The sequence below is a fragment of the Homalodisca vitripennis genome, chromosome 3 (genome assembly GCF_021130785.1).
Source record: "Homalodisca vitripennis isolate AUS2020 chromosome 3, UT_GWSS_2.1, whole genome shotgun sequence".
NCBI lineage: Eukaryota > Metazoa > Arthropoda > Insecta > Hemiptera > Cicadellidae > Homalodisca > Homalodisca vitripennis.
The window spans coordinates 199,103,645-199,129,074 of NC_060209.1; the positions used below are offsets into that span (position 1 = coordinate 199,103,645).

At 36.1% G+C, this 25,430-nt stretch overlaps 2 protein-coding genes across 27 annotated transcripts in view; both read left to right on the top strand.

The window, feature by feature from the left end:
* Positions 1–17,247, top strand: part of LOC124358018 (serine-rich adhesin for platelets-like) — a 70,772-nt gene extending 53,525 nt beyond the window's left edge. For 14 of the 25 annotated variants that reach the window (XM_046810245.1, XM_046810260.1, XM_046810255.1 and 11 more), the window contains 13 exons: positions 970–1,032; positions 1,801–4,287; positions 5,193–5,603; positions 5,776–6,189; positions 9,584–9,997; positions 10,384–10,797; positions 11,382–11,795; positions 12,190–12,603; positions 12,832–13,245; positions 13,472–13,885; positions 14,113–14,526; positions 15,025–15,441; positions 16,259–17,247. In XM_046810245.1, the coding sequence (XP_046666201.1) occupies positions 970–1,032; positions 1,801–4,287; positions 5,193–5,603; positions 5,776–6,189; positions 9,584–9,997; positions 10,384–10,797; positions 11,382–11,795; positions 12,190–12,603; positions 12,832–13,245; positions 13,472–13,885; positions 14,113–14,526; positions 15,025–15,441; positions 16,259–17,125 (7,557 nt within the window). In that variant the 3' untranslated portion in view covers positions 17,126–17,247. The remainder of the gene's footprint in view (positions 1–969; positions 1,033–1,800; positions 4,288–5,192; positions 5,604–5,775; positions 6,190–9,583; positions 9,998–10,383; positions 10,798–11,381; positions 11,796–12,189; positions 12,604–12,831; positions 13,246–13,471; positions 13,886–14,112; positions 14,527–15,024; positions 15,442–16,258) is intronic. The other 11 variants (XM_046810251.1, XM_046810252.1, XM_046810262.1 and 8 more) reach the window with 11 other exon arrangements.
* A 78-nt stretch (positions 17,248–17,325) lies between these two features.
* On the top strand, positions 17,326–22,997 carry LOC124358022. 2 transcript variants are annotated; one of them, XM_046810271.1, is made up of 5 exons: positions 17,326–18,528; positions 19,465–19,652; positions 20,625–20,778; positions 21,243–21,506; positions 22,863–22,997. In XM_046810271.1, the coding sequence occupies exons 1-5, from the start codon at positions 17,326–17,328 to the stop codon at positions 22,899–22,901; spliced, it is 1,848 nt and encodes a 615-aa protein (XP_046666227.1). In that variant the 3' UTR covers positions 22,902–22,997. The 2 variants fall into 2 exon arrangements, with proteins under 2 accessions (XP_046666227.1, XP_046666229.1); XM_046810273.1 differs by lacking the exon at positions 22,863–22,997 and having other exon boundaries at positions 21,078–21,283.
* The last annotated feature ends 2,433 nt before the right edge of the window (positions 22,998–25,430 follow it).

The following is a 25,430-nucleotide window of genomic DNA, read 5'->3' on the forward strand; positions in this document are numbered from 1 at the left end:
TGGTTATTGAACTTAATCATGATACGATTATTTGAAACCTGTTTTAACAATACAGCTTCAGTTCTTGGTGATAGACCATTTTTATAAAAAACTATTTAAGATACTAAAAATACTAATTAGAAAATGTTTGGAGCTATCTTATCAATTATTATGGAGTTTTTTTTTAATAAATTTGAATTGACTGCTACTTATAAAAACTGTTCTGGTTCTTATATTCTCCTTATTCTGAAATGAATCAGTAGATTGGTCTTCTAGTGACCATAATTTATCTTAAGAGTGTTTGTATTTACCTGAATAGACTTTTGCGTGCAAATATGCGGGCAACTAATCAACAATAATGTAAAGAATTAGTTTGTAAATAATTTAAAATACTGAATTACGACGTTCGTTTCTTTATAATTATTTTAAATTGCGTACAGAGTTTCAATAGCAATTGTATATTTAGAACGAGACAGTAATCCAGTACAAATTGACGCTATACAAACATTGTAAAATTACTTACCAGTTTCCTTCCATGGATGCCTTAGATAAAACCCAAAGAACTGCCTCCAACAAACACAACTGCAAAATAAAAAAAACATGGTTAGTAGTTAATTATACAACACAGACGACGTAGCTATGGTGGAAAGGGATTAATTTAATGTAAATGTTGAATTTAGTTTCATGTCACCTCTTCTAGATTACACTGGTTGGCTGCTGAGTAAACCAGAGACCATTATCGTAGTCTAGGCAGCTGTCTCTGGTGTCGAAACGATGAAAAGAGATCGTTTTGAGTGTCTTCGTCACCAACTATTTGTTTGTCTTCAGACATACGTGGACTCCAGATACCAGGAGTAAAGTCTTTGATAGTCAGACGCTGCACTAAGCGAATGGCAACATAGAGCTAAGCTCAACATTCATACACTTCCAATTTTTACTCACTTTAGAGTGTATTAAGCTTTACATATTAACAAAAATGTTTATTTTTAGACTTCTGACGGTACTAGCAGCTCTGGCTCGACTTCGTCCCAGACAACCACTACTGGGTCCCAGGTATTGAAATTTTTTATAAAAGTTTTACTTAAAGGAGATGCAGTCATATCTTTTTTATTTTTATCATACCAGCTCTCACAAAATAATTGTGCCCTATTTTGAGTTAAAACCCCCCTTTTAAGTAGCTTTTAGGTACTATTTTAGGTATCATTTATTTCATAGGTCAAGAGATACTACAATAGTGACTTTTATCGAGAAGAAAACATTCGAATACCTCACCCTAAGAAGCATAGATAAAATTATCGTAACATGAGTTACACCTTGAATTCTTTATTGAACACCATACCTTCAAACCTCTCATATTTCCCACAGTACTAAAGGTTTCATATATTGTAGATTCCTCGGGATGTTTATAATTTTAAGAAGACAAAGTTGGATTAAATATTACCAATTTAAAGCTTACATTCACTCCTATACACTTTTTACTTTCCTACCTATTACTCCACATGTATTTTTATTATTATAAACGACATATTTGGGATACATAACGGACACACATTGAATTTATTCGAGGTTCTAAGTGGTTCCTCAGTTACACAACTAACTTGTATAGCGTAAGCTAGTAATTTATCAGATAATTATATAGTACATCATTTACCCAGTTTACGCATGTTTCACGCCCTACTCTCTGTAAATTTAATGTAATTGTAATGCTTTTAAATTATCAGTTTAAAATCTTCAAAATACTAAAAATTGAAGTTTGTAAAATTTCAATTGAAGATTCATAACAAGATACCTTACGTTTAATACAAAATAACCTTTTTGCAGGTTGGGAATAAGGAAGACTTCTGTATAAAGATGTACGAAAAACAACCGTATGAAACAGAAGACGAGTATTATACTAGGATTCTAAAGAAATATGAACTTGAAGATAACGAGAATTACGCCAAGAGAATTTGCAAAGTCGAGAAATCTCTGCCAGGACTTCCAATTTGGAATAATAAAGCAGCACTCCACTTTACAAAAAGATATTACGACGTAAAGTTAAAGCCAAGACCAGGTGAAACTAAAGTCAAATATGACGCAAGAGTGTTAACGCGACCTGACGGTTTCACAGACGAACAATACCAGAAAAAAGTTAAATTTGTTCGAAACTACTTTAAAAAGAATGGAGACGATGGGGATGGATTTGAGTGTGATGAACCTAAAAATACAGAAAATAGTAAAAATGCAGGAAATAACGACCAAACAATTACAACTGAAGAAAGCACAAAGCAAATCACTAGAACTCTTGAAGAAGAGCCAGTAATCACCACTACACCAGGTCCAGCTACCACATCAGCTCCAACTACGACATCGGCTCCAACTACGACATCAGCGCCAACTACCACATCAGCTCCAACTACTACCGCAGATCCAACTGCCAAGGCAGCCCCAACGACAACCGCTGCACCAACGACCGCAGCTGCAGATTCGTACACTCAATCAGAGACTCAAAAGACTACCAGAACTTTGGTAGAACACACAACAGACTATTCAGAGAATACATCTTCGGAGAATAAACGTGGAGTAGAAGATCCAAAAACAACTCCAGCTCCAACTACTACAGCAGCACCAACAACTACAGCAGCACCAACAACTACAGCAGCTCCAACAACTACAGCAGCTCCAACAACTACTGCAGCTCCAACAACTACTGCAGCTCCAAAAACATCTGCTCCACCAACAACTGCGGCTGCTGAATCTGAAATAAAATCATATACTGAGACTAAGACGCAAAAAACTACCAGGACTTTAGAGGAGCACACAACTGATTACTCAGAGAATAAATCTTCGGAGAATAAACGTGGAGTTGAAGATCCTAAAACTACTCCGGCTCCAGCTACCACAGCAGCTCCAACAACCACTGCAGCTCCAACTACCACTCCAGCTCCAACAACTACTGCGGCTCCAAAAACCACAGCAGCTCCAACAACTACTGCAGCTCCAAAAACATCTGCTCCACCAACAACTGCGGCTGCTGAATCTGAAATAAAATCATATACTGAGACTAAGACGCAAAAAACTACCAGGACTTTAGAGGAGCACACAACCGATTACTCAGAGAATAAATCCTCGGAAAACAAGCGTGGAGTTGAAGATCCTAAAACTACTCCTGCTCCAACCACTACAGCCGCTCCAACAACTACTGCGGCCGCAACAACTACAGCAGCTCCAACAACCACAGGAGTCCCAACAACCACAGCAGCCCCAACAACTACTGCGGCTCCAACAACTACTGCCACCCCAACAACTGCAGCTGCTGAATATGAAATAGAAGCGTACACTCAGACTAAGACTCAAAAGACTACCAGGACTTTAGAGGAACACTCAACTGATTACTCGGAAAACAAATCATCGGAAAGTAAGCGAGGAGTTGAAGATCCTAAAACTACTCCGGCTCCAGCTACTACAGCAGCTCCAACAACCACTGCAGCTCCAACTACCACTCCAGCTCCAACAACTACTGCGGCTCCAAAAACCACAGCAGCCCCAACAACTACTGCCGCCCCAACAACTGCAGCTGCTGAATATGAAATAGAAGCGTACACTCAGACTAAGGTTCAAAAGACTACCAGGACTTTAGAGGAACAATCAACTGATTACTCGGAAAACAAATCCTCGGATAGTAAGCGAGGAGTTGAAGATCCTAAAACTACTCCGGCACCAGCTACCACAGCAGCTCCAACCACTACCGCGGCTGCAACAACTACAGCAGCTCCAACAACTACAGCTGCCCCTACAACCGCTGCCGCCCCAACAACTGCAGCTGCTGAATATGAAATAGAAGCGTACACTCAGACTAAGACTCAAAAGACTACCAGGACTTTAGAGGAACACTCAACTGATTACTCGGAAAACAAATCCTCGGAAAATAAGCGAGGAGTTGAAGATCCTAAAACTACTCCGGCTCCAGCTACAGCAGCTCCAACAACTACCGCGGCTCCAACAACTACTGCGGCTCCAAAAACCACAGCAGCCCCAACAACTACTGCCGCCCCAACGACCGCTGCTGCACCAACAACTGAAGCTGTTGAATACGAAATAGAAGCTTACACTCAGACTAAGACTCAAAAAACTACCAGGACTTTGGAAGAACATACTAATGAAGTCTCAGAAAATAAATCATCCTCGCACGGAGATGGATATAATGAACATATAACTTCAGGCATTGGTGCTTCTGCAACCACAACTGCAAAACCTTCGGAAAGTTCTGAAGAATCTAAAACCTCTACTCGTACGATAGAAGAAAGCACCTCTACTACCGAAGAAGAGGTGAGTCCATATTACGTTAGAGTTATTATATTATCATTTCTATGTAGTATTAAAAAAATGATATATTGATACTTTTATTAGGTAAAGATTCCATTTAATCATGTACATTTATAATTATTTGACTCAGTGATTGAAAAATATTATTTTTGTCTGTATGCCTGCCCACACGATATCTAAAAAATGAACTAACCAACAAACTGGAAATGTTGCATAAAGCTTCATTCCTATATAGGAAACACTGGTATTAATTATGGCGCTGGTTCTACATGTAATTTGGTTGAGCGTTAGTTAATACATCAAAACATGTCAACTAACTACCCCAACACACAAAATATTCTTTTGGTGACTTATTATACTTAAATACTGCTACGAAGCCCAACACATGTGAATAACAGACACATGTGAACGTACCATGTGGCAAGGATACCTGAAGCAAAATATAAACTGAGGACTTTAAATTTTGCATCAAACTTTATTTCTAAAAAGAGAATAATGTAGTCTGTGATGGTGCACATTCAATAATTGAATTTGGATAAACGTCATTCAAGGGTCTTCATTCACGTACAATCACTCAGTAGACTAAACGATTAACCGGGTACAATTTCTCTTTTGCCTGGGGGATGTAATAATGTGTTTTGTATGAATGTGTGCCGTACGACTGTACGGCATTATCAAAAATGAAACGAGCTATAGACTTGAAATGTTGCATGCAACTTCAGCGAGGCCTGTTACGCGACACGGTGTGTGGCGTAGCTGTACATTTACATATGGGGAATAAAAGATTTTAATTTCAATGAACTGAAAAGTTCTGATAAGATTAATTTTTTTGTGTATGCATTAAAACCTCATGTGACTAAACTGCAATTCTATTTGATTTTAATTAAATTGTATTATATTCGTTGCAGAAACGTCCTGGAGAAACTATAGAAGATTATTACAAAAGAGTGTATCCACAGAAGGACAACGAGACAGACGAGGAGTACAAGAAGCGAGTGTTCACCAAAAGAACGGACGAAACCGTAGAGGAATTCATAACTCGCATAACAACTTTAAAAAAGATATTTTCAAAGTCTAAGATTTGGACGGAAGGAAGTGACCTGAAGTATTCCCAACAGTACTATAAACTTCTGTACGATCCAAAGCCTGGTGAGGACGAGGAAACTTATTTCAACCGTCTCACAGCACGAGATGATGGAGAGGACGCTACGGCTTACAAACAAAAGATTATGATACTTCAAAACCTCTACCCGGAATCATCATTGTGGACTAACGATAAATATAAACAGATTATAGAAACCAACTCCATAGATGAAAATGTAAGTAAAACATGCTACCATAAACACGTATAACAATTTTCTAATAAGAAATTTCAGCTATAGAAGTATGACTGTATTAACTATTTTGTAATGATTAAAAGGTTTTTGTAAGGTTAAAAATTCTTGACATAATATTTAATGCAAATTTTTAACATAATATTCATACTTTTAGGTACAACAACCTGGAGAAACCAAAGACGACTTCTATAAACGTGTCTACGCCCAGAAACCTGGCGAGTCCAATGATGACTACAAGAAACGCGTCTACACGAAGAGGACTGACGAAACCGATGAGGAGTATGTGACTAGGATTACAACACTGAGGAAGATGTTCCCAGACTCCCCAGCCTGGATTGATGACGGAAACTATACAGACTCCGGTGACTACTACAAACTGCTGTACAAACAGCTGCCGGGAGAGACAAACGAGGACTACTACACCAGGCTGACCAAGAGAGACGTGGGGGAAGACGCCAAAACCTACAAGCAGAAGGTAGCGAATATTCTGAACGTTTTACCAGACCTTCCGATGTGGAAAGATGATAAATACTTGAAAACCATTGCAGAGAATTCTCTAGAGGAAGATGTAAGTACTTAATAAGGAAAATACCAATGTAAATTGGACTTGATTAAATGACTGTACTGTGTTTTTCAGTACAATAACTACAACTAGTTTTAAATTATTTCCAATTGAAGCCCACTGACTTTACAAATACAAATAAAATGTATGGTTATAAGATTTCATATTCAGTTTTTAAGATATTGCAAAATATGTAAGATTTTTTTCCAAAAACTATTATGATTAAGATTCAAATACTAAATAAAATAATTGAGAGTCCTTCTTTTTTATATAATGCAAAGCTAAATTGGCTCAATCTACAAATTTTTTCTCTAAACAAAAAAAATGTCTATCATTAGAAACTGTAGACTTTTTTGGCTCAACAAAAAATAATTAACTATAAATCACGATGTATTTAAAAAAAATACTGGAATATACTAGATGTTACTTTCTTTATGTAAAGAATAAACAACTTTTTCCAAAGAATAAATGAATACTAGTTCAAGGTATAAAATTTTAATCCAAATATCAGAAATGATTATATGAATTTATTTCTTCATATAAAGAAAGTAACGTCCAGTATTTAGAAAATGGAGCACTTCCATAAGATCTGACATATACTTTAAGAATATTGAAAAAAATCTGGAAACAAAATCATTCCTCACATAAACATAAAATACAACATAAGGTTTTCTTATATTTTCAATCAGTAATAGAGATGATGTTATGATCAATTTAAGGAGTTGTTTCGAAACAAGAAGAATACCTCGTATTATTTTATGTAGCACTTTATCCTAGTGTTTTAATTGAGTATAGATTGAAAATTATTACATATCGGTTAACTTATAATAATGTAAAAAATAGATTTATGAATACTCCGTTAAGCAGAACACATTGCAATTCAAAGAATCTTTACTACACTAGAATTTATGCAGCGTCTATGTCTCAATGTTTATTGCAAATATCTTGATGAGTAATTTATAAACTACAGCCAAATATAAATCTAAAACTAAATATTTTCCTAAGAAAATGTATACGATTTGTTGATGATACGATATTTAATTAAAACCAAAACCTGCACGATTGTTTCACAGCGCTACATTCTTCTATTAAATTTAAATATTGAGTTGAACCAAATAGTAGTATACCATTCTTAACGACCTTACTGATTAGAAAAGAAACAAAATTTGGATTTACATCAGTATAGAAACAACTCATACGAATCATAAATGAGCCTACCCTGTAAAAAACCAGTAACTTTACTTTTAATTCAAGTATTTACAAAAATGTAAATACACCAGTGTGAACTAAAAGTTATTACAAAGAACAAAATTGCATGATAAATATTACTATCTTCAATATTGCAGCACCAAACTTATTGATTATATACTACAAAAATCGGTTAAAAGAAAACTAGCAAAGGTAGTATAGCGTTATGGCCACTTCAAGATAAAAAACCAGAATTAATGTGTACAACATCAAGCACTTCTCGAACCAAATGCACAAGACTTAAAAAACCGGTTTCTTATAAATCAAACAACAAGATAATATCTCAAATACTATGGAATCCTAAAGATACAATTTTCGATCGAAAACAAATTTACAATTTCTGAAATTAAATGCGATGATTGTGGTAAATTTCACATTGAACAAATTAAAAATAATTAACACAGGATTTAAAAGTGCAAAATAATGAAGAATATAAAATTCTGCTTTAACCACGTAGTGTGTTGAATTATGGCGTACAATTTCAGATAACAATTTATAAAAGAGGTTACAAACCCAATACGAATCTATGCTTGGGAATAATTTTACATAAATAAAAGTATATAACACTAATTAATGATGAGGGTTTACTAAAATCCATTCCACTTCCTTCTAAATTTCATAAAAAATTATAATAGAGTCCTGTATAATATTTCATACTTCAAGAGGTGCAACTCTAAAATAACACATTTTTATATAACATTACCATTTAGGGACGTTTTAACACAACGGTCTATCGAAAGAATAATACACACACTTATATTTCTTAAGCCTTAAAGAATATCAAAGAAAATTGTTTGTTCGATAAACAAACAGTTTATTTGCTAAGAGTATCTTCAAACAAAAGTGGGCCACAAACATATATACCATTAGAGTGTTGTAAATAGGTGCAATTACAATAATAAAAGCATCGTGAATAAGAAAATAATACAAATAAGAACCTTTGTGTGAATTTAAATTCCTTATGTAGAAGGATTACCAGGAGAGTTAGAAGACTGGAGAGAAAATGTAAAGTTTTTGGCACTTTTAAGCGAAATGACGTACAAGACAATCAATAATGGCACATATGTTTAAATGAGTGTATAGAGATAGAGATTTAGAATCACAGGTGAGTCAAAGCACCATTAAATACAAGAGTTAAAGAATACAAACTTCATACAAAGGAAGTGGCAGTGATAAGGCCAAAAAGTGGAATGTTTTTGTCAGCCTAAATGCTGCGTCGATTAGCCAGATCGGCATGATGCGCTGGAATGTCTTCATCAGTACATGCAGTGCTGTGTGCATCATATACTGCAAGCATACTTCTTTGGGATTTATTTGGTATGTTGTTTGTTTGTTTCTTACAATAGTACTGGGTTATAGGTATGTTGTTTGTTCTTTTCTTACATTAGTACTGGGTTATAGGTATGTTGTTTGTTTTTTTTACAATAGTTCTGGGTTATAGGTATGTTTTTGATTTTGTAATGACTTTGGTGGGTTATCAATTTTTTGCTAAATTCCGTGTATAGTTAACTTTATTCCATGGGGTTTGCTACCTGAAAATGACTAGAACATTTTTTAATTAAGAAATCCATAACTATACACTAATAATTAGGTTTAATAATAGGGAGACAAATATAAAAAGAAGAGAACTCTAAAGCTTTTAGTAGTTTCTTAGAATAAATAAAATGTTTTCAAAATTAAAAAAAACCAATACGCACATCATGTGAACGGATATTGCCGCCTCGGCGAAGGCATACATGTATGACTGCGAGGTCTGTTTTTTCCAATATCTGAAAAAAAATAATTATTCGTTTACATGTGGCTATTAGCTAAGCGTATATATTGTAAATACAAAAATGTACTTAAAAATTGCAGGAATTAATAACAGATAATTTAAGACTGCTAAATATCGCGAAACAGACGAATTTAATGTATAAGAGTCAACACATTATTATATATATAACAATTAGAACAATCATAATCCAGACAAACATTTTTGAAATTTCTTAGATCAAATCATTTGAAAAGTCTAATTAAATACCTTCTAACAAACATTTTTAATACATAAAACATTGTCTATTATATTGACCCTAAAACTCAATTTTTTTTTTAAATTTAAAGTATGAAGTATCAGACAATTATTTCAGTTAATTATTAATTATTTTCCTAACAGGAACAAAGACCAGGAGAATCCACTGAGGACTTCTATAAACGTGTCTACGCCCAGAAACCTGGCGAGTCCAATGATGACTACAAGAAACGCGTCTACACGAAGAAGACTGACGAAACTGATGAGGAGTATGTGACTCGGATTACAACACTGAGAAAGATGTTCCCTGACTCCCCAGCCTGGACTGATGATGATAGCTTGACATACTCCAGTGACTACTACAAACTGCTGTACAAACAGCAGCTAGGAGAGACGGACGAAGAATACTACACCAGGCTGACCAAGAGAGACGCTGGCGAGGACGCCAAAACGTACAAGAAGAAAATCGAGACCATCCAGAAGGTGTACCCTGATTTGGCAATGTTTAAGGATGATAAATATGTGAAAACCATTACTGAGAATTCTTTAGAGGAAGATGTAAGTATTTTGCATTATTTTAGTTATTTTATCAGTTAGCGAAATTGTGAAGTAATATACATTTCAATGTGGTTGTTGTTCACTTAGAGAAAGAAAATGGGATAGGCCTCATGTAAATGGCCGCAAAAGGCATTTCTTCTTCTGGTGAAATAGAGTATTAAGTGTGTGTAGGTGAGAAAAAGAGATTACCTCCTGTCAAGAACCTAGAAAGAAGGATAACGGGCACAACTTAATTTATAAAATTTAAAAAGATGTGCAATTTGCAAAACGAATGAAAATTATTAAAAATAAGCTGCCCAATAGGTAAAGGAGTTAATTATATCTTTAATTCAGTATGTAGTAAAATAATGAGATAACTATAAAATTATTCATTGTTTCCCTAACAGGAACAAAGACCAGGAGAATCCACTGAGGACTTCTATAAACGCGTCTACGCCCAGAAACCTGGTGAGTCCAATGATGACTACAAGAAACGCGTCTACACGAAGAGGCCTGACGAAACTGATGAGGAGTATGTGACTAGGATTACAACACTGAGGAAGATGTTCCCAGACTCCCCAGCCTGGACTGATGACGATAGCTTGACATACTCCAGTGACTACTACAAACTGCTGTACAAACAGCAGCTAGGAGAGACGGACGAAGAATACTTCACCAGGCTGACCAAGAGAGACGCGAGTGAGGACGCAAAAACGTATAAGAAGAAAATCGAGACCATCCAGAAGGTGTACCCTGATTTGGCAATGTTTAAGGACGATAAATATTTAAAAACCATTACTGAGAATTCTCTAGAGGAAGATGTAAGTATGTTTTATTATAAGTTGGTTGAAATCATCATGTAATGTTAATTGGGATTGTGATGTTGTTCGATTATAGAAGGATGATGAGGTAACACTCATTGGACTTAATCGAATGCATGGGTATTTACTAAAATGGTAATACTAGGCAAATATAATTATTTGCATATTCAGTGTTATAGTTTATAAATTCTAGTAAGTATTTCGAATTTTTTGATAATATACCAAATGGCAAAATTGGGAAATATTATTCATTTAAATGTTCTTATTATTGTTTACCTAAAGGAAGAAAATGAGGAAAATCTAATTTTAGTTGGTCATAAAGGGCGTTTGTTCTTCTTCCAGTGGACATAATATTAAAGGTGGGTAAGTTGTAAGTAGAGACTACCTCTTGTCAAGAACCTAGAAAGAGGGTAATCGGGAACAACTTAATTTACAACATTTTAAAAGATTTTTAGTTTATAAAACAAAAGATAATTAATGAAAAAAGCATACCAATAGGTACAGGAATTATTTATAGCTTTATCTAAATACGAAGTAAAATACTGAGTTGTTTTTAAAATATTTTATAATTGTTTTTCTAACAGGAACAAAGACCATGGGAATCCACTGAGGACTTCTATAAACGCGTCTACGCCCAGAAACCTGGCGAGTCCAATGATGACTACAAGAAACGCGTATACACGAAGAAGACTGACGAAACTGATGAGGAGTATGTGACTCGGATTACAACACTGAGAAAGATGTTCCCTGACTCCCCAGCCTGGACTGATGACGATAGCTTGACATACTCCAGTGACTACTACAAACTGCTGTACAAACAGCAGCTAGGAGAGACGGACGAGGAATACTTCACCAGGCTGACCAAGAGAGACGAGGGGGAAGACGCCAAAACCTACAAGAAGAAAATTGAGACCATCCAGAAGGTGTACCCTGATTTGGCAATGTTTAAAGATGATAAATATGTGAGAACCATTGCAGAGAATTCTCTAGAGGAAGATGTAAGTATTTGGCGTTATTTTATTTATCAGTTGGCGAAATTGTCCAAGTAAAGATCATTTAAATGATGTTGTTGTTGTTGTTCACTTACAGGTAGAAAATGAGGAAACCCGTCCTTGTTGTTGGTCGTAAAAGGTATTTGTTCTTCTTCGGGTGAGACAAAGTATTGAGGGTGGGTAGGTTGCAAATAGAGACTACCTCCTGTCAAGAGCCTAGAAAGAAAGATATCGGGACACAAGTTAAATTAGAAAAAAATTAAAAAAAATTTAGTATACACATTGAAAGATATTTACGAAGAATAAGCTTAACAAAAGGTATAGGAATTATTTATATATTTATTTCAGTACGTACTAAATTACTGAAATATTTTAAATTTATTGATTGTTTTCCAATTAGGAACAAAGACCTGGTGAGTCTAATGAGGACTTCTATAAACGTGTCTACGCCCAGAAACCTGGCGAGTCCAATGATGACTACAAGAAACGCGTCTACACGAAGAAAACTGACGAAACTGACGAGGAGTATGTGACTCGGATTACAACACTGAGAAAGATGTTCCCTGACTCCCCAGCCTGGACTGATGACGATAGCTTGACATACTCCAGTGACTACTACAAACTGCTGTACAAACAGCAGCTAGGAGAGACGGACGAAGAATACTTCACCAGGCTGACCAAGAGAGACGAGGGGGAAGACGCCAAAACCTACAAGAAGAAAATTGAGACCATCCAGAAAGTTTACCCTGATTTGGCAATGTTTAAAGATGATAAATATGTGAGAACCATTGCAGAGAATTCTCTAGAGGAAGATGTAAGTATGTTTTATTACAAGCTGGGTGAAATTATCATGTAATAATAATTGGAATTGTGTTGATGTTCACTTATAGCAAGAAATTGAGGATTTACTCGTTAGACTTAACCAAAGCTATGGGTATGTACTAAGATCTTGCTATAGACACATGAAATTATTTGCGTATTAAATTCTGTACGTGGTAAACTCTAGAGATGTGTTTTCAATTTTTGAATGTTTACCTCACAGGAACAAAGACCATGGGAATCCACTGATGACTTCTATAAACGCGTCTACGCACAGAAACCTGGTGAGTCCAATGATGACTACAAGAAACGCGTCTACACGAAGAAGACTGACGAAACTGACGAGGAGTATGTGACTCGGATTACAACACTGAGAAAGATGTTCCCTGACTCCCCAGCCTGGACTGATGATGATAGCTTGACATACTCCAGTGACTACTACAAACTGCTGTACAAACAGCAGCTAGGAGAGACGGACGAAGAATACTTCACCAGGCTGACCAAGAGAGACGAGGGGGAAGACGCCAAAACCTACAAGAAGAAAATTGAGACCATCCAGAAAGTTTACCCTGATTTGGCAATGTTTAAAGATGATAAATATGTGAGAACCATTGCAGAGAATTCTCTAGAGGAAGATGTAAGTATGTTTTGTTGTAATTTGAGTGAAATTTCATGTAATATTAATTGGAATTGTGTTGTTGTTCACTTATAGCAAGAAATTGAGAAATAACTCATTGGACTTAATCTAAGCTATGGGTATGTACTAAGATCTTGCAATAGGCATATGCAATTATTTACGTGTTCAATACTGTACGTGGTAAACTCTAGAGATGTGTTCTCAATTTTTGAATGTTTACTCACAGGAAAAAAGACCATGGGAATCCACTGAGGACTTCTATAAACGTGTCTACGCCCAGAAACCCGACGAGTCCAATGATGATTACAAGAAACGCGTCTACACGAAGAGGCCTGACGAAACTGACGAGGAGTATGTGACTCGGATTACAACACTGAGAAAGATGTTCCCAGACTCCCCAGCCTGGACTGATGATGATAGCTTGACATACTCCAGTGACTACTACAAACTGCTGTACAAACAGCAGCTAGGAGAGACGGACGAAGAATACTTCACCAGGCTGACCAAGAGAGACGAGGGGGAAGACGCCAAAACCTATAAGAAGAAAATTGAGACCATCCAGAAGGTGTACCCTGATTTGGCAATGTTTAAAGACGATAAATATGTGAAAATCATAACTGAGAATTCTCTAGAAGAAGATGTAAGTATGTTTTGTTATAAGTTGAGTGAAATTTTCATGTAATATTAATTGGAATTGTGTTGTTGTTCACTTATAGCAAGAAAATGAGGATTTACTCGTTGGAATTAATCAAAGCCATGGGTATTTACTAATTCTTGCTATAGGCATATGGAGTTATTTGAGTATTCAATTCTGTTCGTGATAAACTCTAGAGACATGTTTTTAATTTTTGAAATTTTACCTCATAGGAACAAAGACCATGGGAATCCACTGAGGACTTCTATAAACGCGTCTACACCCAGAAACCTGACGAGTCCAATGATGACTACAAGAAACGCGTCTACACGAAGAGGCCTGACGAAACTGATGAGGAGTATGTGACTCGGATTAAAACACTGAGGGAGATGTTTCCAGACTCTCCAGCCTGGACTGATGACGATAGCTTGACATACTCCAGCGACTACTACAAACTGCTGTACAAACAGCAGCTAGGAGAGACGGATGAGCACTACTACACCAGGTTGACTACAAGAGACTCTAGCGAGGACGCCAAAACCTACAAGAAGAAAATCGGGATTGTCCAGAAGGTGTACCCTGATTTGGCAATGTGGAAAGATGATAAATATTTAAAAATTATTGCAGAGAATTCTCTAGAGGAGGATGTAAGTATTTTATCTTAAATGGCCTTTTGTAATTTTTTAATCTATAAACATGGTATTTTAAGTTAATGCACTCAATAGTTGTAATTAGTATCCGTTTTCACTTATGTAGAATATATTTATAGCAAAAATTCAGTTTTATTGTTGATATTTAAATTTTCGCAATCATTTCATTTTTAATTAGTAACGTTTGTGAACAAATTACTTTATGCCTATGTGGTACATTTTGTAGTTTGGCCGAATGATGGCTTCATCCTCTGTACACTGTGGGTAAACATTTCTTAATCGAAGAAGAAAATGTAGAAATAGAAAAGGAATTTTGTGTTTATTATGGGAGAATACGAACGGGTTTTTAATTATTATTTGTTAATCGATAGAACTGGCTTACCCTGAAATACTTAAACTATGTGAAAAGGTATTCAATGATAACGGTTTTGTGATATTCTTTTACTTTACCTATATATTTAAATAAACACTACAATGTTAACGCTGAACTCTTAGGAGCAAAAGCCCGGAGAGAGTACCGAGGACTTCTACAAACGAGTCTACGCGCAGAAAGCCACAGAGTCTGACGACGATTACAAGAAGCGGGTGTACACGAGAAGACCGGACGAGACAGATGAGGCGTACGTCGCACGCATCAACTCTCTGAGGAATCTGTTCCCTGAGTCGTCCATCTGGACTGAGGACAGCGCTCTCACCTACTCCGAGGACTACTACAAGCTCCTGTACAAGCGTGTGGATGGTGAGGACGACGATACCTACTACAGCCGGCTGGTAGCCAAGGGGGATGATGAAGATATCCAGAAATATAAACAAAAAATTAGAATCCTTCAACAAGTTTATCCTGACCTGTCAATGTGGAAAGACGACAAATATTTGAACATAATTAAGGTGAACTCAGAAGATGGACCTGCCGTAAGTATAGTAAACAGCGGAAATTAAATGCTTAGTTGCAAATTAAGTTAGTACATAATATATTTAGTCATGTTTTGATGGATAAAAATACAATTTGATTTATTAATTGTAAATTTAGGAGGTTAGATTATGAAGGAAACAGAATTTTCCGGACATTTTCCTGGAATTGACACTATGGTTTTAAGAAGTTCATCAGGCATTAACCAATAATAAAAAGAGTCAATACCTATTCCCCTTCCTTTTTATTGCCGCCAACTTGTTTCTGCCGTGACGATCGCCATTTGCTATTTGCCTCTGGTCAGTTGTGGCTGGTTGGTCGACGAATGCAGACGTGTTGTGACCTGTATTCTATAGATCTGTTTTAATAATTAGTGTTGTGTTTAGTTTTTTGTTAAGTGCATTTTTTAGAGTTAGTGAAGTTGACAAACAACATGGTGGTTGTGATTCCTGACTGAGACGTGTCATAACACTCTGGTATGATTTATTTATTTTAACCTAGTTTGTAATTATGTGTTGGGTTAGTTATTTACCTGAAGAAGAGATCAGATTGAAACTCTCGAAACTAAGTGTTACTGTTTTTTTGTTTCACTGAACGATGGCAAATGTCCGGAAAAACCTGTTTCCTTCACAATCGTTCCATTGTCAAAAATAAACTTCAAACAAAGGTTAGATCATATCTAGTCAATCTAGTAAGAGATTTCATAAAACAAATAAGTCAACAAATATTCTTTGGATAAAGAGCAAACATACAATCGTACAAAATCTCATTTGAATGTGATGCAACACGAATGTTATAACACGTATTTAATGATTTCAGACTCGTGACACTTCTGACGAGTACTACTTGAATACTTACGCACAAAAGCCTACAGAGAGCGACAGTGACTACAAGAAACGGGTTTACACGCGGTTGACCGGAGAGTCCGACGCGGATTACGTAACAAGGATATCGACTCTGAGGAGACTGTTCTCCACGAGTAGGATCTGGGTAGAGGACGAGGACCTGACATACTCCGAGGACTACTACAGACTCCTGTACCAGCAGATGCCCGGGGAGGACACTGACACCTACTACGCCAGACTAGTAGCTCCTCAGCCGGACGAGAGTGACGCCAGCTACGTGGCGAGGTTAAACATCATCAAACAAGTCTACCCCGACCTGCCTCTCTGGTACGAGGAGAAGTACCTGAAGTACGTCACCAAGTACTACCTACTGAAGTACGCCAAGCAACCGTCTGAAACCGACAGCGAGTATTACGTACGGCTTTTGAAGCAAGAAAAGGGAGAAAACACGGATAACTACGTCAAAAGGGTGAAGAACTTGTCAACGCTATTTCCTGATTTAGATATTTGGCAGAATATTGACCAGATAGAAATCAGTCGGACTTATTACGAGCAGCTGTTCAAACGCAAACTCGGGGAGTCTCTGGACCAGTACTACAACAGGATAATGTACCAGGGCCTCAACGAGACTCCGGACCAGTACGTGAAGAGGATTTCATTCATTCAAGCGCTGTTCTCCGACCTGGACCTGTGGACGAACCCGAGGTATCTCATGTTCACTGCCAAATACTTCCTTCTGCTTTTCAAGCAGTTGCCAGGAGAGAGAACGACTTTGACTACTATTCGAGGATTTTCAACCGTAAACCTGGCGAGTCCAACGAGGAGTACACGAAGAGAATAGACATAATATACAAGATCAAACCCAATCTCAGGTTCTTATTTAACAACGTGACCTACCTGAACTACACTCAAGACTACTACCAACAGCTGTACGGACAGAAAGAAGGAGAAAGCTACGACAAATATTTGAACAGAGTGTTTAAACAGACTCCTAAGGAGGGGAACGTAGAGTTTGTTGACAAATTAAAAGTTCTGAACGCCATGTATCCTAAGTTGCCGATCTGGAACAATCCGAAAGAAGTGAGATACACGAGACGATACTACATGGACATGTATAAACGCCTGACTGGAGAAACCGATGACGACTACTACAGAAGACTCATGTACCAAGGACCGAACGAGAGTAATGAAGACTACGTGAGGAGAATGCAGGTGATCCAAGCCGTGCTGCCCAAGCTGGATCTGTGGACGAGCAGAAAGTATCTCATGTACACCGCGAAATACTTTACATTTCTGTACCAGAAGAAGGAAGGAGAGGATAAGCAGACGTTCGACAGCAGGATATTCGCCCGTCAACCCGGTGAGTCCAAAACAGACTATGTTAGCAGGATCGATATCATGAGGATACTATTCAATACAGAACTCGAACACGTCTTCGACAATCCGGATTTCCTGAACTACACGAAGGACTACTACACCCAAAAGTACGGCCAGAAGACCGGTGAAAGTATAGACGACTATGTCACCCGCACTTTTACTGAGGACCCCGAGGAGAGTGACTACGAGTACCTGAATCGAGTCAAGGTTGTCAACGCGCTCTTCCCTGACCTCGAAGTGTGGACCGACAAAAGCAAAATAGACTCCACCAAACACTTCTACGAACTGTTGTACCAGAAACAGCCGGAGCAATCGGACGACGACTATTATAAGAACATATTTGCCCAGAAGCCAGGAGAGTCCGACGAGACCTACAAGGACCGGATTGAAATATTCCAGCTGACATACCCGGAACTGCCTGTATGGGACAACCCCGAGTATTTAGTCTACACCAAGAAATTTTACCAGCTCGAATACACTAAACCGAAGGGTCAAAGTGACGACCAATTTTACAAACCCATATTCCAGAAGAAGGTCGGAGAGACCAATGCTCACTACCTGAACAGGTTAACGAACTTCTTCCTCGTCGACCCGGAGAACCCCGCGTGGAACGATGTCGAGTACCTCAAGTACACTAAGCCGTACTTCAGTCTTCTGTTCGCCCAGAAACCTGACGAGAGCGTGGCCGCTTGGGCCAATCGCCTGCTCAAGCAGTACCCGGAGGAGAGCGACACCGAGTACAAGAACAGGATGAACATTGTTCAAGCCGTAGTGAGCAAAGATGTCTGGGACAAGATAACATCTCTGAAGGCCGCTGAGAAAGACAAACTTGTCAGCAACGCTGGAGTTACTTATATCGATGACGAGGTAAGACATTACTAGATGCTTATTTACTTAGTCCCTCTATGTCGCAAAAAAGTAAAGTAAAGAAGTCTGATTTTACCAAGGGAAATTAGGGTTAAGAAACCCTCTCTAACATACACCTGTGGACCAACGTGACTTTCGATCATCACCAACGGCCGTATATATCTTGATAACTATTTCAGACAAATAGAGGCTTAACTCAAAGAAACGGAATTAAACGTAGTGTATTTAGTACTGCACTTTATCAATTACCACTACTGTACTATGAACGTATTCGTAATTTTACATAATAATAATAAGCAACCCTAGGAACTACCCTTATTACTTTCCCCCAATCATAATTAGCATAGTTTTCAAACAAATGTAATACAAAGAGGTCGAAATTACCATTCTTTATTTTTTTAGAAGGAAGTTACATTTTAAAAAGAACTAAAACGTATTTACATTGTTTTTAAAGTTGTTGTTGTAATGTGAAAAGGATACAAATTTTCTTATTAGACGTAAAAGTTACACGTATTTTTAGGTGCTTCCTTTTTGCAATTGCAATATCAGATTTAAATTTAATTTTCCTTTATTTTAATTCACTACAAACAAAAGGGATGCCAAAATATTGTTGAAGCCTTAAAGTTCAGTAGTATTTAGTAAATTGTTCCCTAATTCTTTACAACATCTAAATTGCTATGGTTGTTTTCACCATTCACAATTGTACAGTGTGATCAATTAAAACTTTAGTTATTCTACTTAGAAGTTAGAATCCTTTATATGGATGTGAAGCTGTTACAATGAGATGTTACAACTCTCAAGCGACAAAGTCCTACAATCGGCAGACAGTTCTTTCTGGCTGCAATTTTTTCACACTGCAGATATTTATCTTTTACCATTTCAATACACCACATGTGACTCGCTTTCTCGGATTTAATTGAAACCATGCCTGTGTAGATAAAGTCTACAGAGGACAAGGACGTCAACGCGGCAAAGGTGCTGGCGAAGAGGGCGTATGAGGGGTACTACGAGTACATGGCGCGTATCCTGGAGCCGGACTCTGACGAGACAGAGGACAGTCACAAGGAGAGACTAGAGTGGATCAAAAACAACATGCCGACCGTCGCTCAGACAGACCTCTACAGGTATATTTGCTTTCGTTATAAGAACTAGATAAACTAAATGAATATCTACAAAGAGATATAAGTCTAAATAATACAGTTATTCTCTTCTTATATTTCTTATATTCTTATATTTAGGATACAAAATTGTATGTGTGGTATAATATACAAGGTGTAAAAAAAGTCCCACAAGGGCTTGGTAACGTTTAAAATTTCACAATGAGCCAAGAAAAGAATATTAAACCATCTGGAACAGGACTTACATTGTAAATGTTTCAAACTTTAAACCAGCATATACCTTTTTAAAGAGTGAACCCTTTGAGATCCGATTTGTAGGAATGTACTCTACTAATAATGACCTTTAATTTGATGTAGTACCTGACCTATGTTCTCATTTAAGATGTCCTTCTGACTCCTTGCGGACCATCCCCCTGACGAAAAAATTGTAGTTAAAGTACATGTATGTGTGTAGTATTGATTTAGCAAATTTTATTGCTTTACCTATATTTGCTCGGGAATTATTAAGCCCGTGCAGGACGTTTTACATCCAGTATAGATCTTCATGTAAAATCAATATTCACATTGAATCAATCCTTCCCACCATTGCAACGTTTGGATCCAAATCTACCTGTGGTACGGCTATGTCACGTATATAAATATAACGCCAACTAATCAATTTACTAAGAAAAATGTTCTTTTTCGTTCAGTTTTTTACATATACTAAGGTTTATATGGTAACGATTAAATTTACTTGATAAATGCATAATCATTTAACGAGACAGATTATGAATTAACTTTTTTTAAGAAGGCAACCTTCAAATTACAATTCTATAAATTATATTTTCCATGGATCTGTAATGGTGAAAATTATAATTAAAATTAAATTGAATTATGTAATACGGAGAAAATCGGTGTTGTCATTGATTTCCGTTGCAAATAAGCTGATACTGCCTCGATACGGATAGTCAGAAAGTGATATCACTATCGATATTACAGGTACTACACAGACGGTACTTACAAGACTAAGGCCGACTACCCGCTGCTATCCGCGCTCAGACACAAGGCTGTCCATCAGCTAGAGAAGGAGGGCAAGACACTGAAGGACGTACCGATCCTCAGCAAACGATCCCAGGTCGTGTTAGCATCGCAGGTAACTCAACATTACTTATTTCTTTAATGCTGCATACCTAATATGATTAACAGCAATTTTTAAATTGTTTCTTCGACTATTAAGGAGAAATACAGACAATCTTACAAAAATGTTCTTTATTTTGTATCTGAACTGAGTTCTCTCTCTGACTAATGTCCGCCTTGTCCTCACCGATGTTCCCTTTATTCTGAGGATGGACAGAGGATTACTATGCCAGGATCCTGAGGTGTAAACGATATACTTCCACGATTGTATAAGAGTGCTTATACAAACTGTAGAACGATTACACTATGATCCAGCAACCTTGGGAGAAGCGTGTGCAGTACTACTAGAAACTATACAAACAGAATGACGGGGAGACCCCGGGAGACTACTACGCCAGGATACTGAGATGTAAACGATATACTTCCACGATTGTATAAGGGTGTTCATACAAACTGTAGAACGATTACTCTTTGTTGCAGCAACCTTGGGAGACGCGGCGGCAGTATTACGAGAAACTGTACAAACAGAATGACGAGGAGAGCCTGGAGGACTACTACGCCAGGATCCTGAGCCAGAAACCACATGAGAGTACAAACCACTTCATCAAGCGGCTTGCCACGCTTAAGAAGGTGTTCCCAACCCTAGCTGTTTGGAAGAATAACGAGTATCTGAAGTACGTGGGCGGTGTCCGGGCTGACCAGGTCGACAACTACAAGAAGGCTTCGGCAGAGAAAAATGACGATGTAAGTGATAGAAATACAACGGAGCATCAAAGAGCAGAAAAGTAAATAGGATTTTAGTATAGTTCATCGTAAGTTTTTATAGAACTGATGAATTAATATATAGTAGATAACTTATATATCGGTCGATAGCCCACATTTTTCCATTGCTCTTGCTTATTTTGACATTTGCTAATATATCATGTGAAGATTCAACTATATTGAACTTTACCCTTGAAATTACTGTCCTATTTGAATCTGTATTGGAAATACCGTATATTCAAAATAAAACTTAATACCAAGTTTCAAGCCTTTAGGGCATTTAGGTACTTATGTTTTGCTGCCCTTTTAACTTTATAAAATTAATTGGTTCTAAGAGAAATCCATGAACCAAGTCTCAACGACCTTTCTATGAAGAGCTGCGGCATAAGATGGACAGGCATAAGGAGTAACTGATCTGTATCAAATCAAATATGTAATCATATATATTTACTGTTTTAATTTAGGGGTAGTTTTAAGGGTAGAAAAGCTTAAGAATATGATAATCATTTTCGAGAGTGTGGAATAATATTTAAATCCTTTTCATTTTATAAAAAAAAATGTTTTAATTTTTTTATCAAGGGGTAGTTTTCAAGGGTTGAAAGGGGGTTAAAAATTTGATAATTATTATAGAAAATATAAAATATTACTAACTCTATACTTACATCTTTTTATATCATACCAAAGTATTTTTTTGTGATTTTTTTCAATTTAGGGGTTGTAAGATGTTCAAGGGGTTGAAAATGATTTTAATATGAGGTAATTGTGTTATAAAACACTTTAAAATTTCACCACTTACTATTAAACATGTTTTCTAGCGATAAAATGGCTCAATGTCGATTTTTCCATTAAGGGGTTGTTTACACCCCTTAAAAATAATAGGCGGAGTTCAGATCATTTTCACTTTTGAAGTTAAGGGTAAGATGAGCCTAATTCCAAAATTTCATGCTAATCGGTTCACAGTAAAAAAATTCGGAGGTAAGACCGTATTTTTCGCTTCAATGACTGCAATATCTGTGCGGAATACTGGCACATTAAAATACATTTATTATCATACCATAACCTTTCCCTTCTACATTTTTCTGATGACAGTTTATATTTTTAAATGCATACATCACATTAATTTAAATAGCATAGCACTTTTAAATAAATCAAGTATTTACTTTTTGGAATACGTTTCTGCTTACATCACCATTGATTCTTCAGGAAAAAACGTTTTGTTTGTAATATGTAATTTAAAATTTTAGATTTTAGTTTTGTACTTTGTTATGTCTTATAGATCTTTCATCATGTTAATATGTTCATTTAAATTATGAAATTAATTAATTTTTTTTTTTTCAGGAATCACTGGAATCAGACTCAATCGGCGATGACAACTGATATAATTTCCACACAGCAGAAATCAAATAAATCCTTACTTAATTAAAATTATTTGTTATAGGTGATGGATTACTAATTACACGTAATTTTATAAGATAAATAGTTTTATTTCGAATTTTCCTGTCTCTTTACTTTCACCATGATTTTTCCGTGTGATATAACACAAGATTAGACTTTAGTAATGGAATTGATAAAAACATGTGACAATCCAAATTTTGTTAAACAGCCATAAGGCATTTACGTTTTTTCCTATGCATTCCTATAGCAAACCAACAGATATGAACTTAGTTTTAAAGGAAACAAACAAAAATATTACTTTGTTTCACATTGTTTTTGTGCCAATACTACTATTTAACTAATTACAGAAAATCAGTAGATAATAATCAAATTTATATCGAATTTATTAAATTTATATTGTTAATTTCTCTGCTTTACTAATAATTTTATTATTTTATAGATTATTATGGTAAACACCTTGCATGACTATTAATACACAGTTAATTTCAATCGTTAACGTACCTTTTGATCAATGAAAAGGAAACTAATCTGTATAGGAATTTTAAATATTTCATCATCGTATTCTTATTGGTCCTTAATTAACAGTTGGTGTTGTGTTACATGTACATTTTCTAAAGGCCTTTTTTATATCGCATAATGTTTTCATTGCAAGCTTGATAAACGAAATTTGTAAAACAACTAGTAGAATAACTTACTTTTAAATTTTTTTTAAATTTTGATCTAAAAGTAGTATTGTGGATTATGCGTATATTTGGCTCCTTTGAAAAATATAAACATATGCAACTACACTGATTGTGTAACACAGTAAATTGATTAACAATACAGCATATAACAACTTCCTATACAATCCAACTGAACGATAAAACCGTTTATTAAATAAGGTAACACACAAAGATTACAAAACCACGTCAAAGTAACTTCTAACTACATTCATCCATTGCGCTCAAAATTGCTGGCTGTACATTTTAAAACTGAATTTGCAGCTTATAATTTTTAAGGAACTTTGTGAATTCAAAATAAAAAAGTTTTGTTCTTTTAAAAGTATTTGAGTATGTTTTGTAACAAATAGGTCATACAACCTTACACAATCAACATGAATTTCCTGCAGATAAACTCCGTATATGTAACTTTACTGAACTGTAAATGGAAATTGTATTGCGGGGCAGCGCTTTTGTTTTCAGCTCCAACACCCTAATTGGGTTTTGGGGAAACAATCCCCTCACTACAGCCTCTCCTGCCCTATTGTACGACTGCAAGTGGTTGTATTATCTACCTGAACTTGCTTTATACTCTCAAGCTCTCTGGAATATACTGTCATCGAATATATCCAATGAAATGTTACCGGTTTCAGAATAGTTTCATAAACTTTCATGAAGTCCTAAAGAGAAGCTATATCAGCTATCGTGTAAATCGTCTGAGACTACAAAGAAGAAAATGTTTTTAAAATTTCTAGAGCTAAACTACAAATAGCAGTCATATTTTATTTCCTAATTGCGTTATAACTCGGTCTAATAAACCTTGTATTTTCTGGTAAAAATTAGGTGTAACTTAATATTTATAAACGAATTCTAAAACATTTCTCCTTGTTCTCATTTCCAACGACGGGATCTCTCATGCTGCTTTATGAGATAAGCATCTAGAGCTTTCTAAGAATATTTTATTCTTTATCTTAAACAATAGTTGGACTTCTGGACAGTATACTTCAGTTTCCCTTTATATTAAGAAGGCCTATAAGAATTTTCGGACAAGTGAATATTTTAATTTTTCATAAGTTCTCAACCTTTGCCCTCAAAATATTGAATGATTTTTTTTTAAGCCTGGTACCTATCATGCATTTCCTCGCAGATCTCATTATTCATAGTTTCCACAACCATGAATTTACCTAATAAATAGAAATACTTATATCATTGTAATCTATACCTTTTTCAGACTAGATCATAATGCTAAACTGTATTTGATTTGTGAAAAAAATCTGAAAGTAATCCCAAGAAGTTTGACTAAAGCTCAGTTCAATAAACAGTTTTTACGTTTAATTAATTCTGGGGAATCCGTCTTACTACAATCTGCATTGCTAATCGAGTAAGCCGGCTAGCTTGTAATCTAACAGACTCGATCAATCTAACTTGTTGTGTCTATATGTAAAACAGCACGTTCTACTATTAATAGAGATATTTGTCAGTTGGTTTTATAATTCATTGTTTTAAAACAATGAAACCACATGAACAATAAATGATTTTTTAGCAGTTTCATCCTATTCCCCATTAGCTAGATACTTTTTAAATTTATGAATTCTAATATTTTGTATTTTTTTAAATATTGGATAGAACATAAAAATAAGTCAAATAGACATTTTTTAGAACACAAAACTAAGCTAATTTGATTCCCCTCACCCCTCACTATCCCCATCCACGTAGTGCTAATAACTACAATGATTATGAAGTGCAATTGAAACTGGTTTATCTAAACACTTTCCATATTTCCACTCCACCAGTTTAATAAGTCATGGATCAA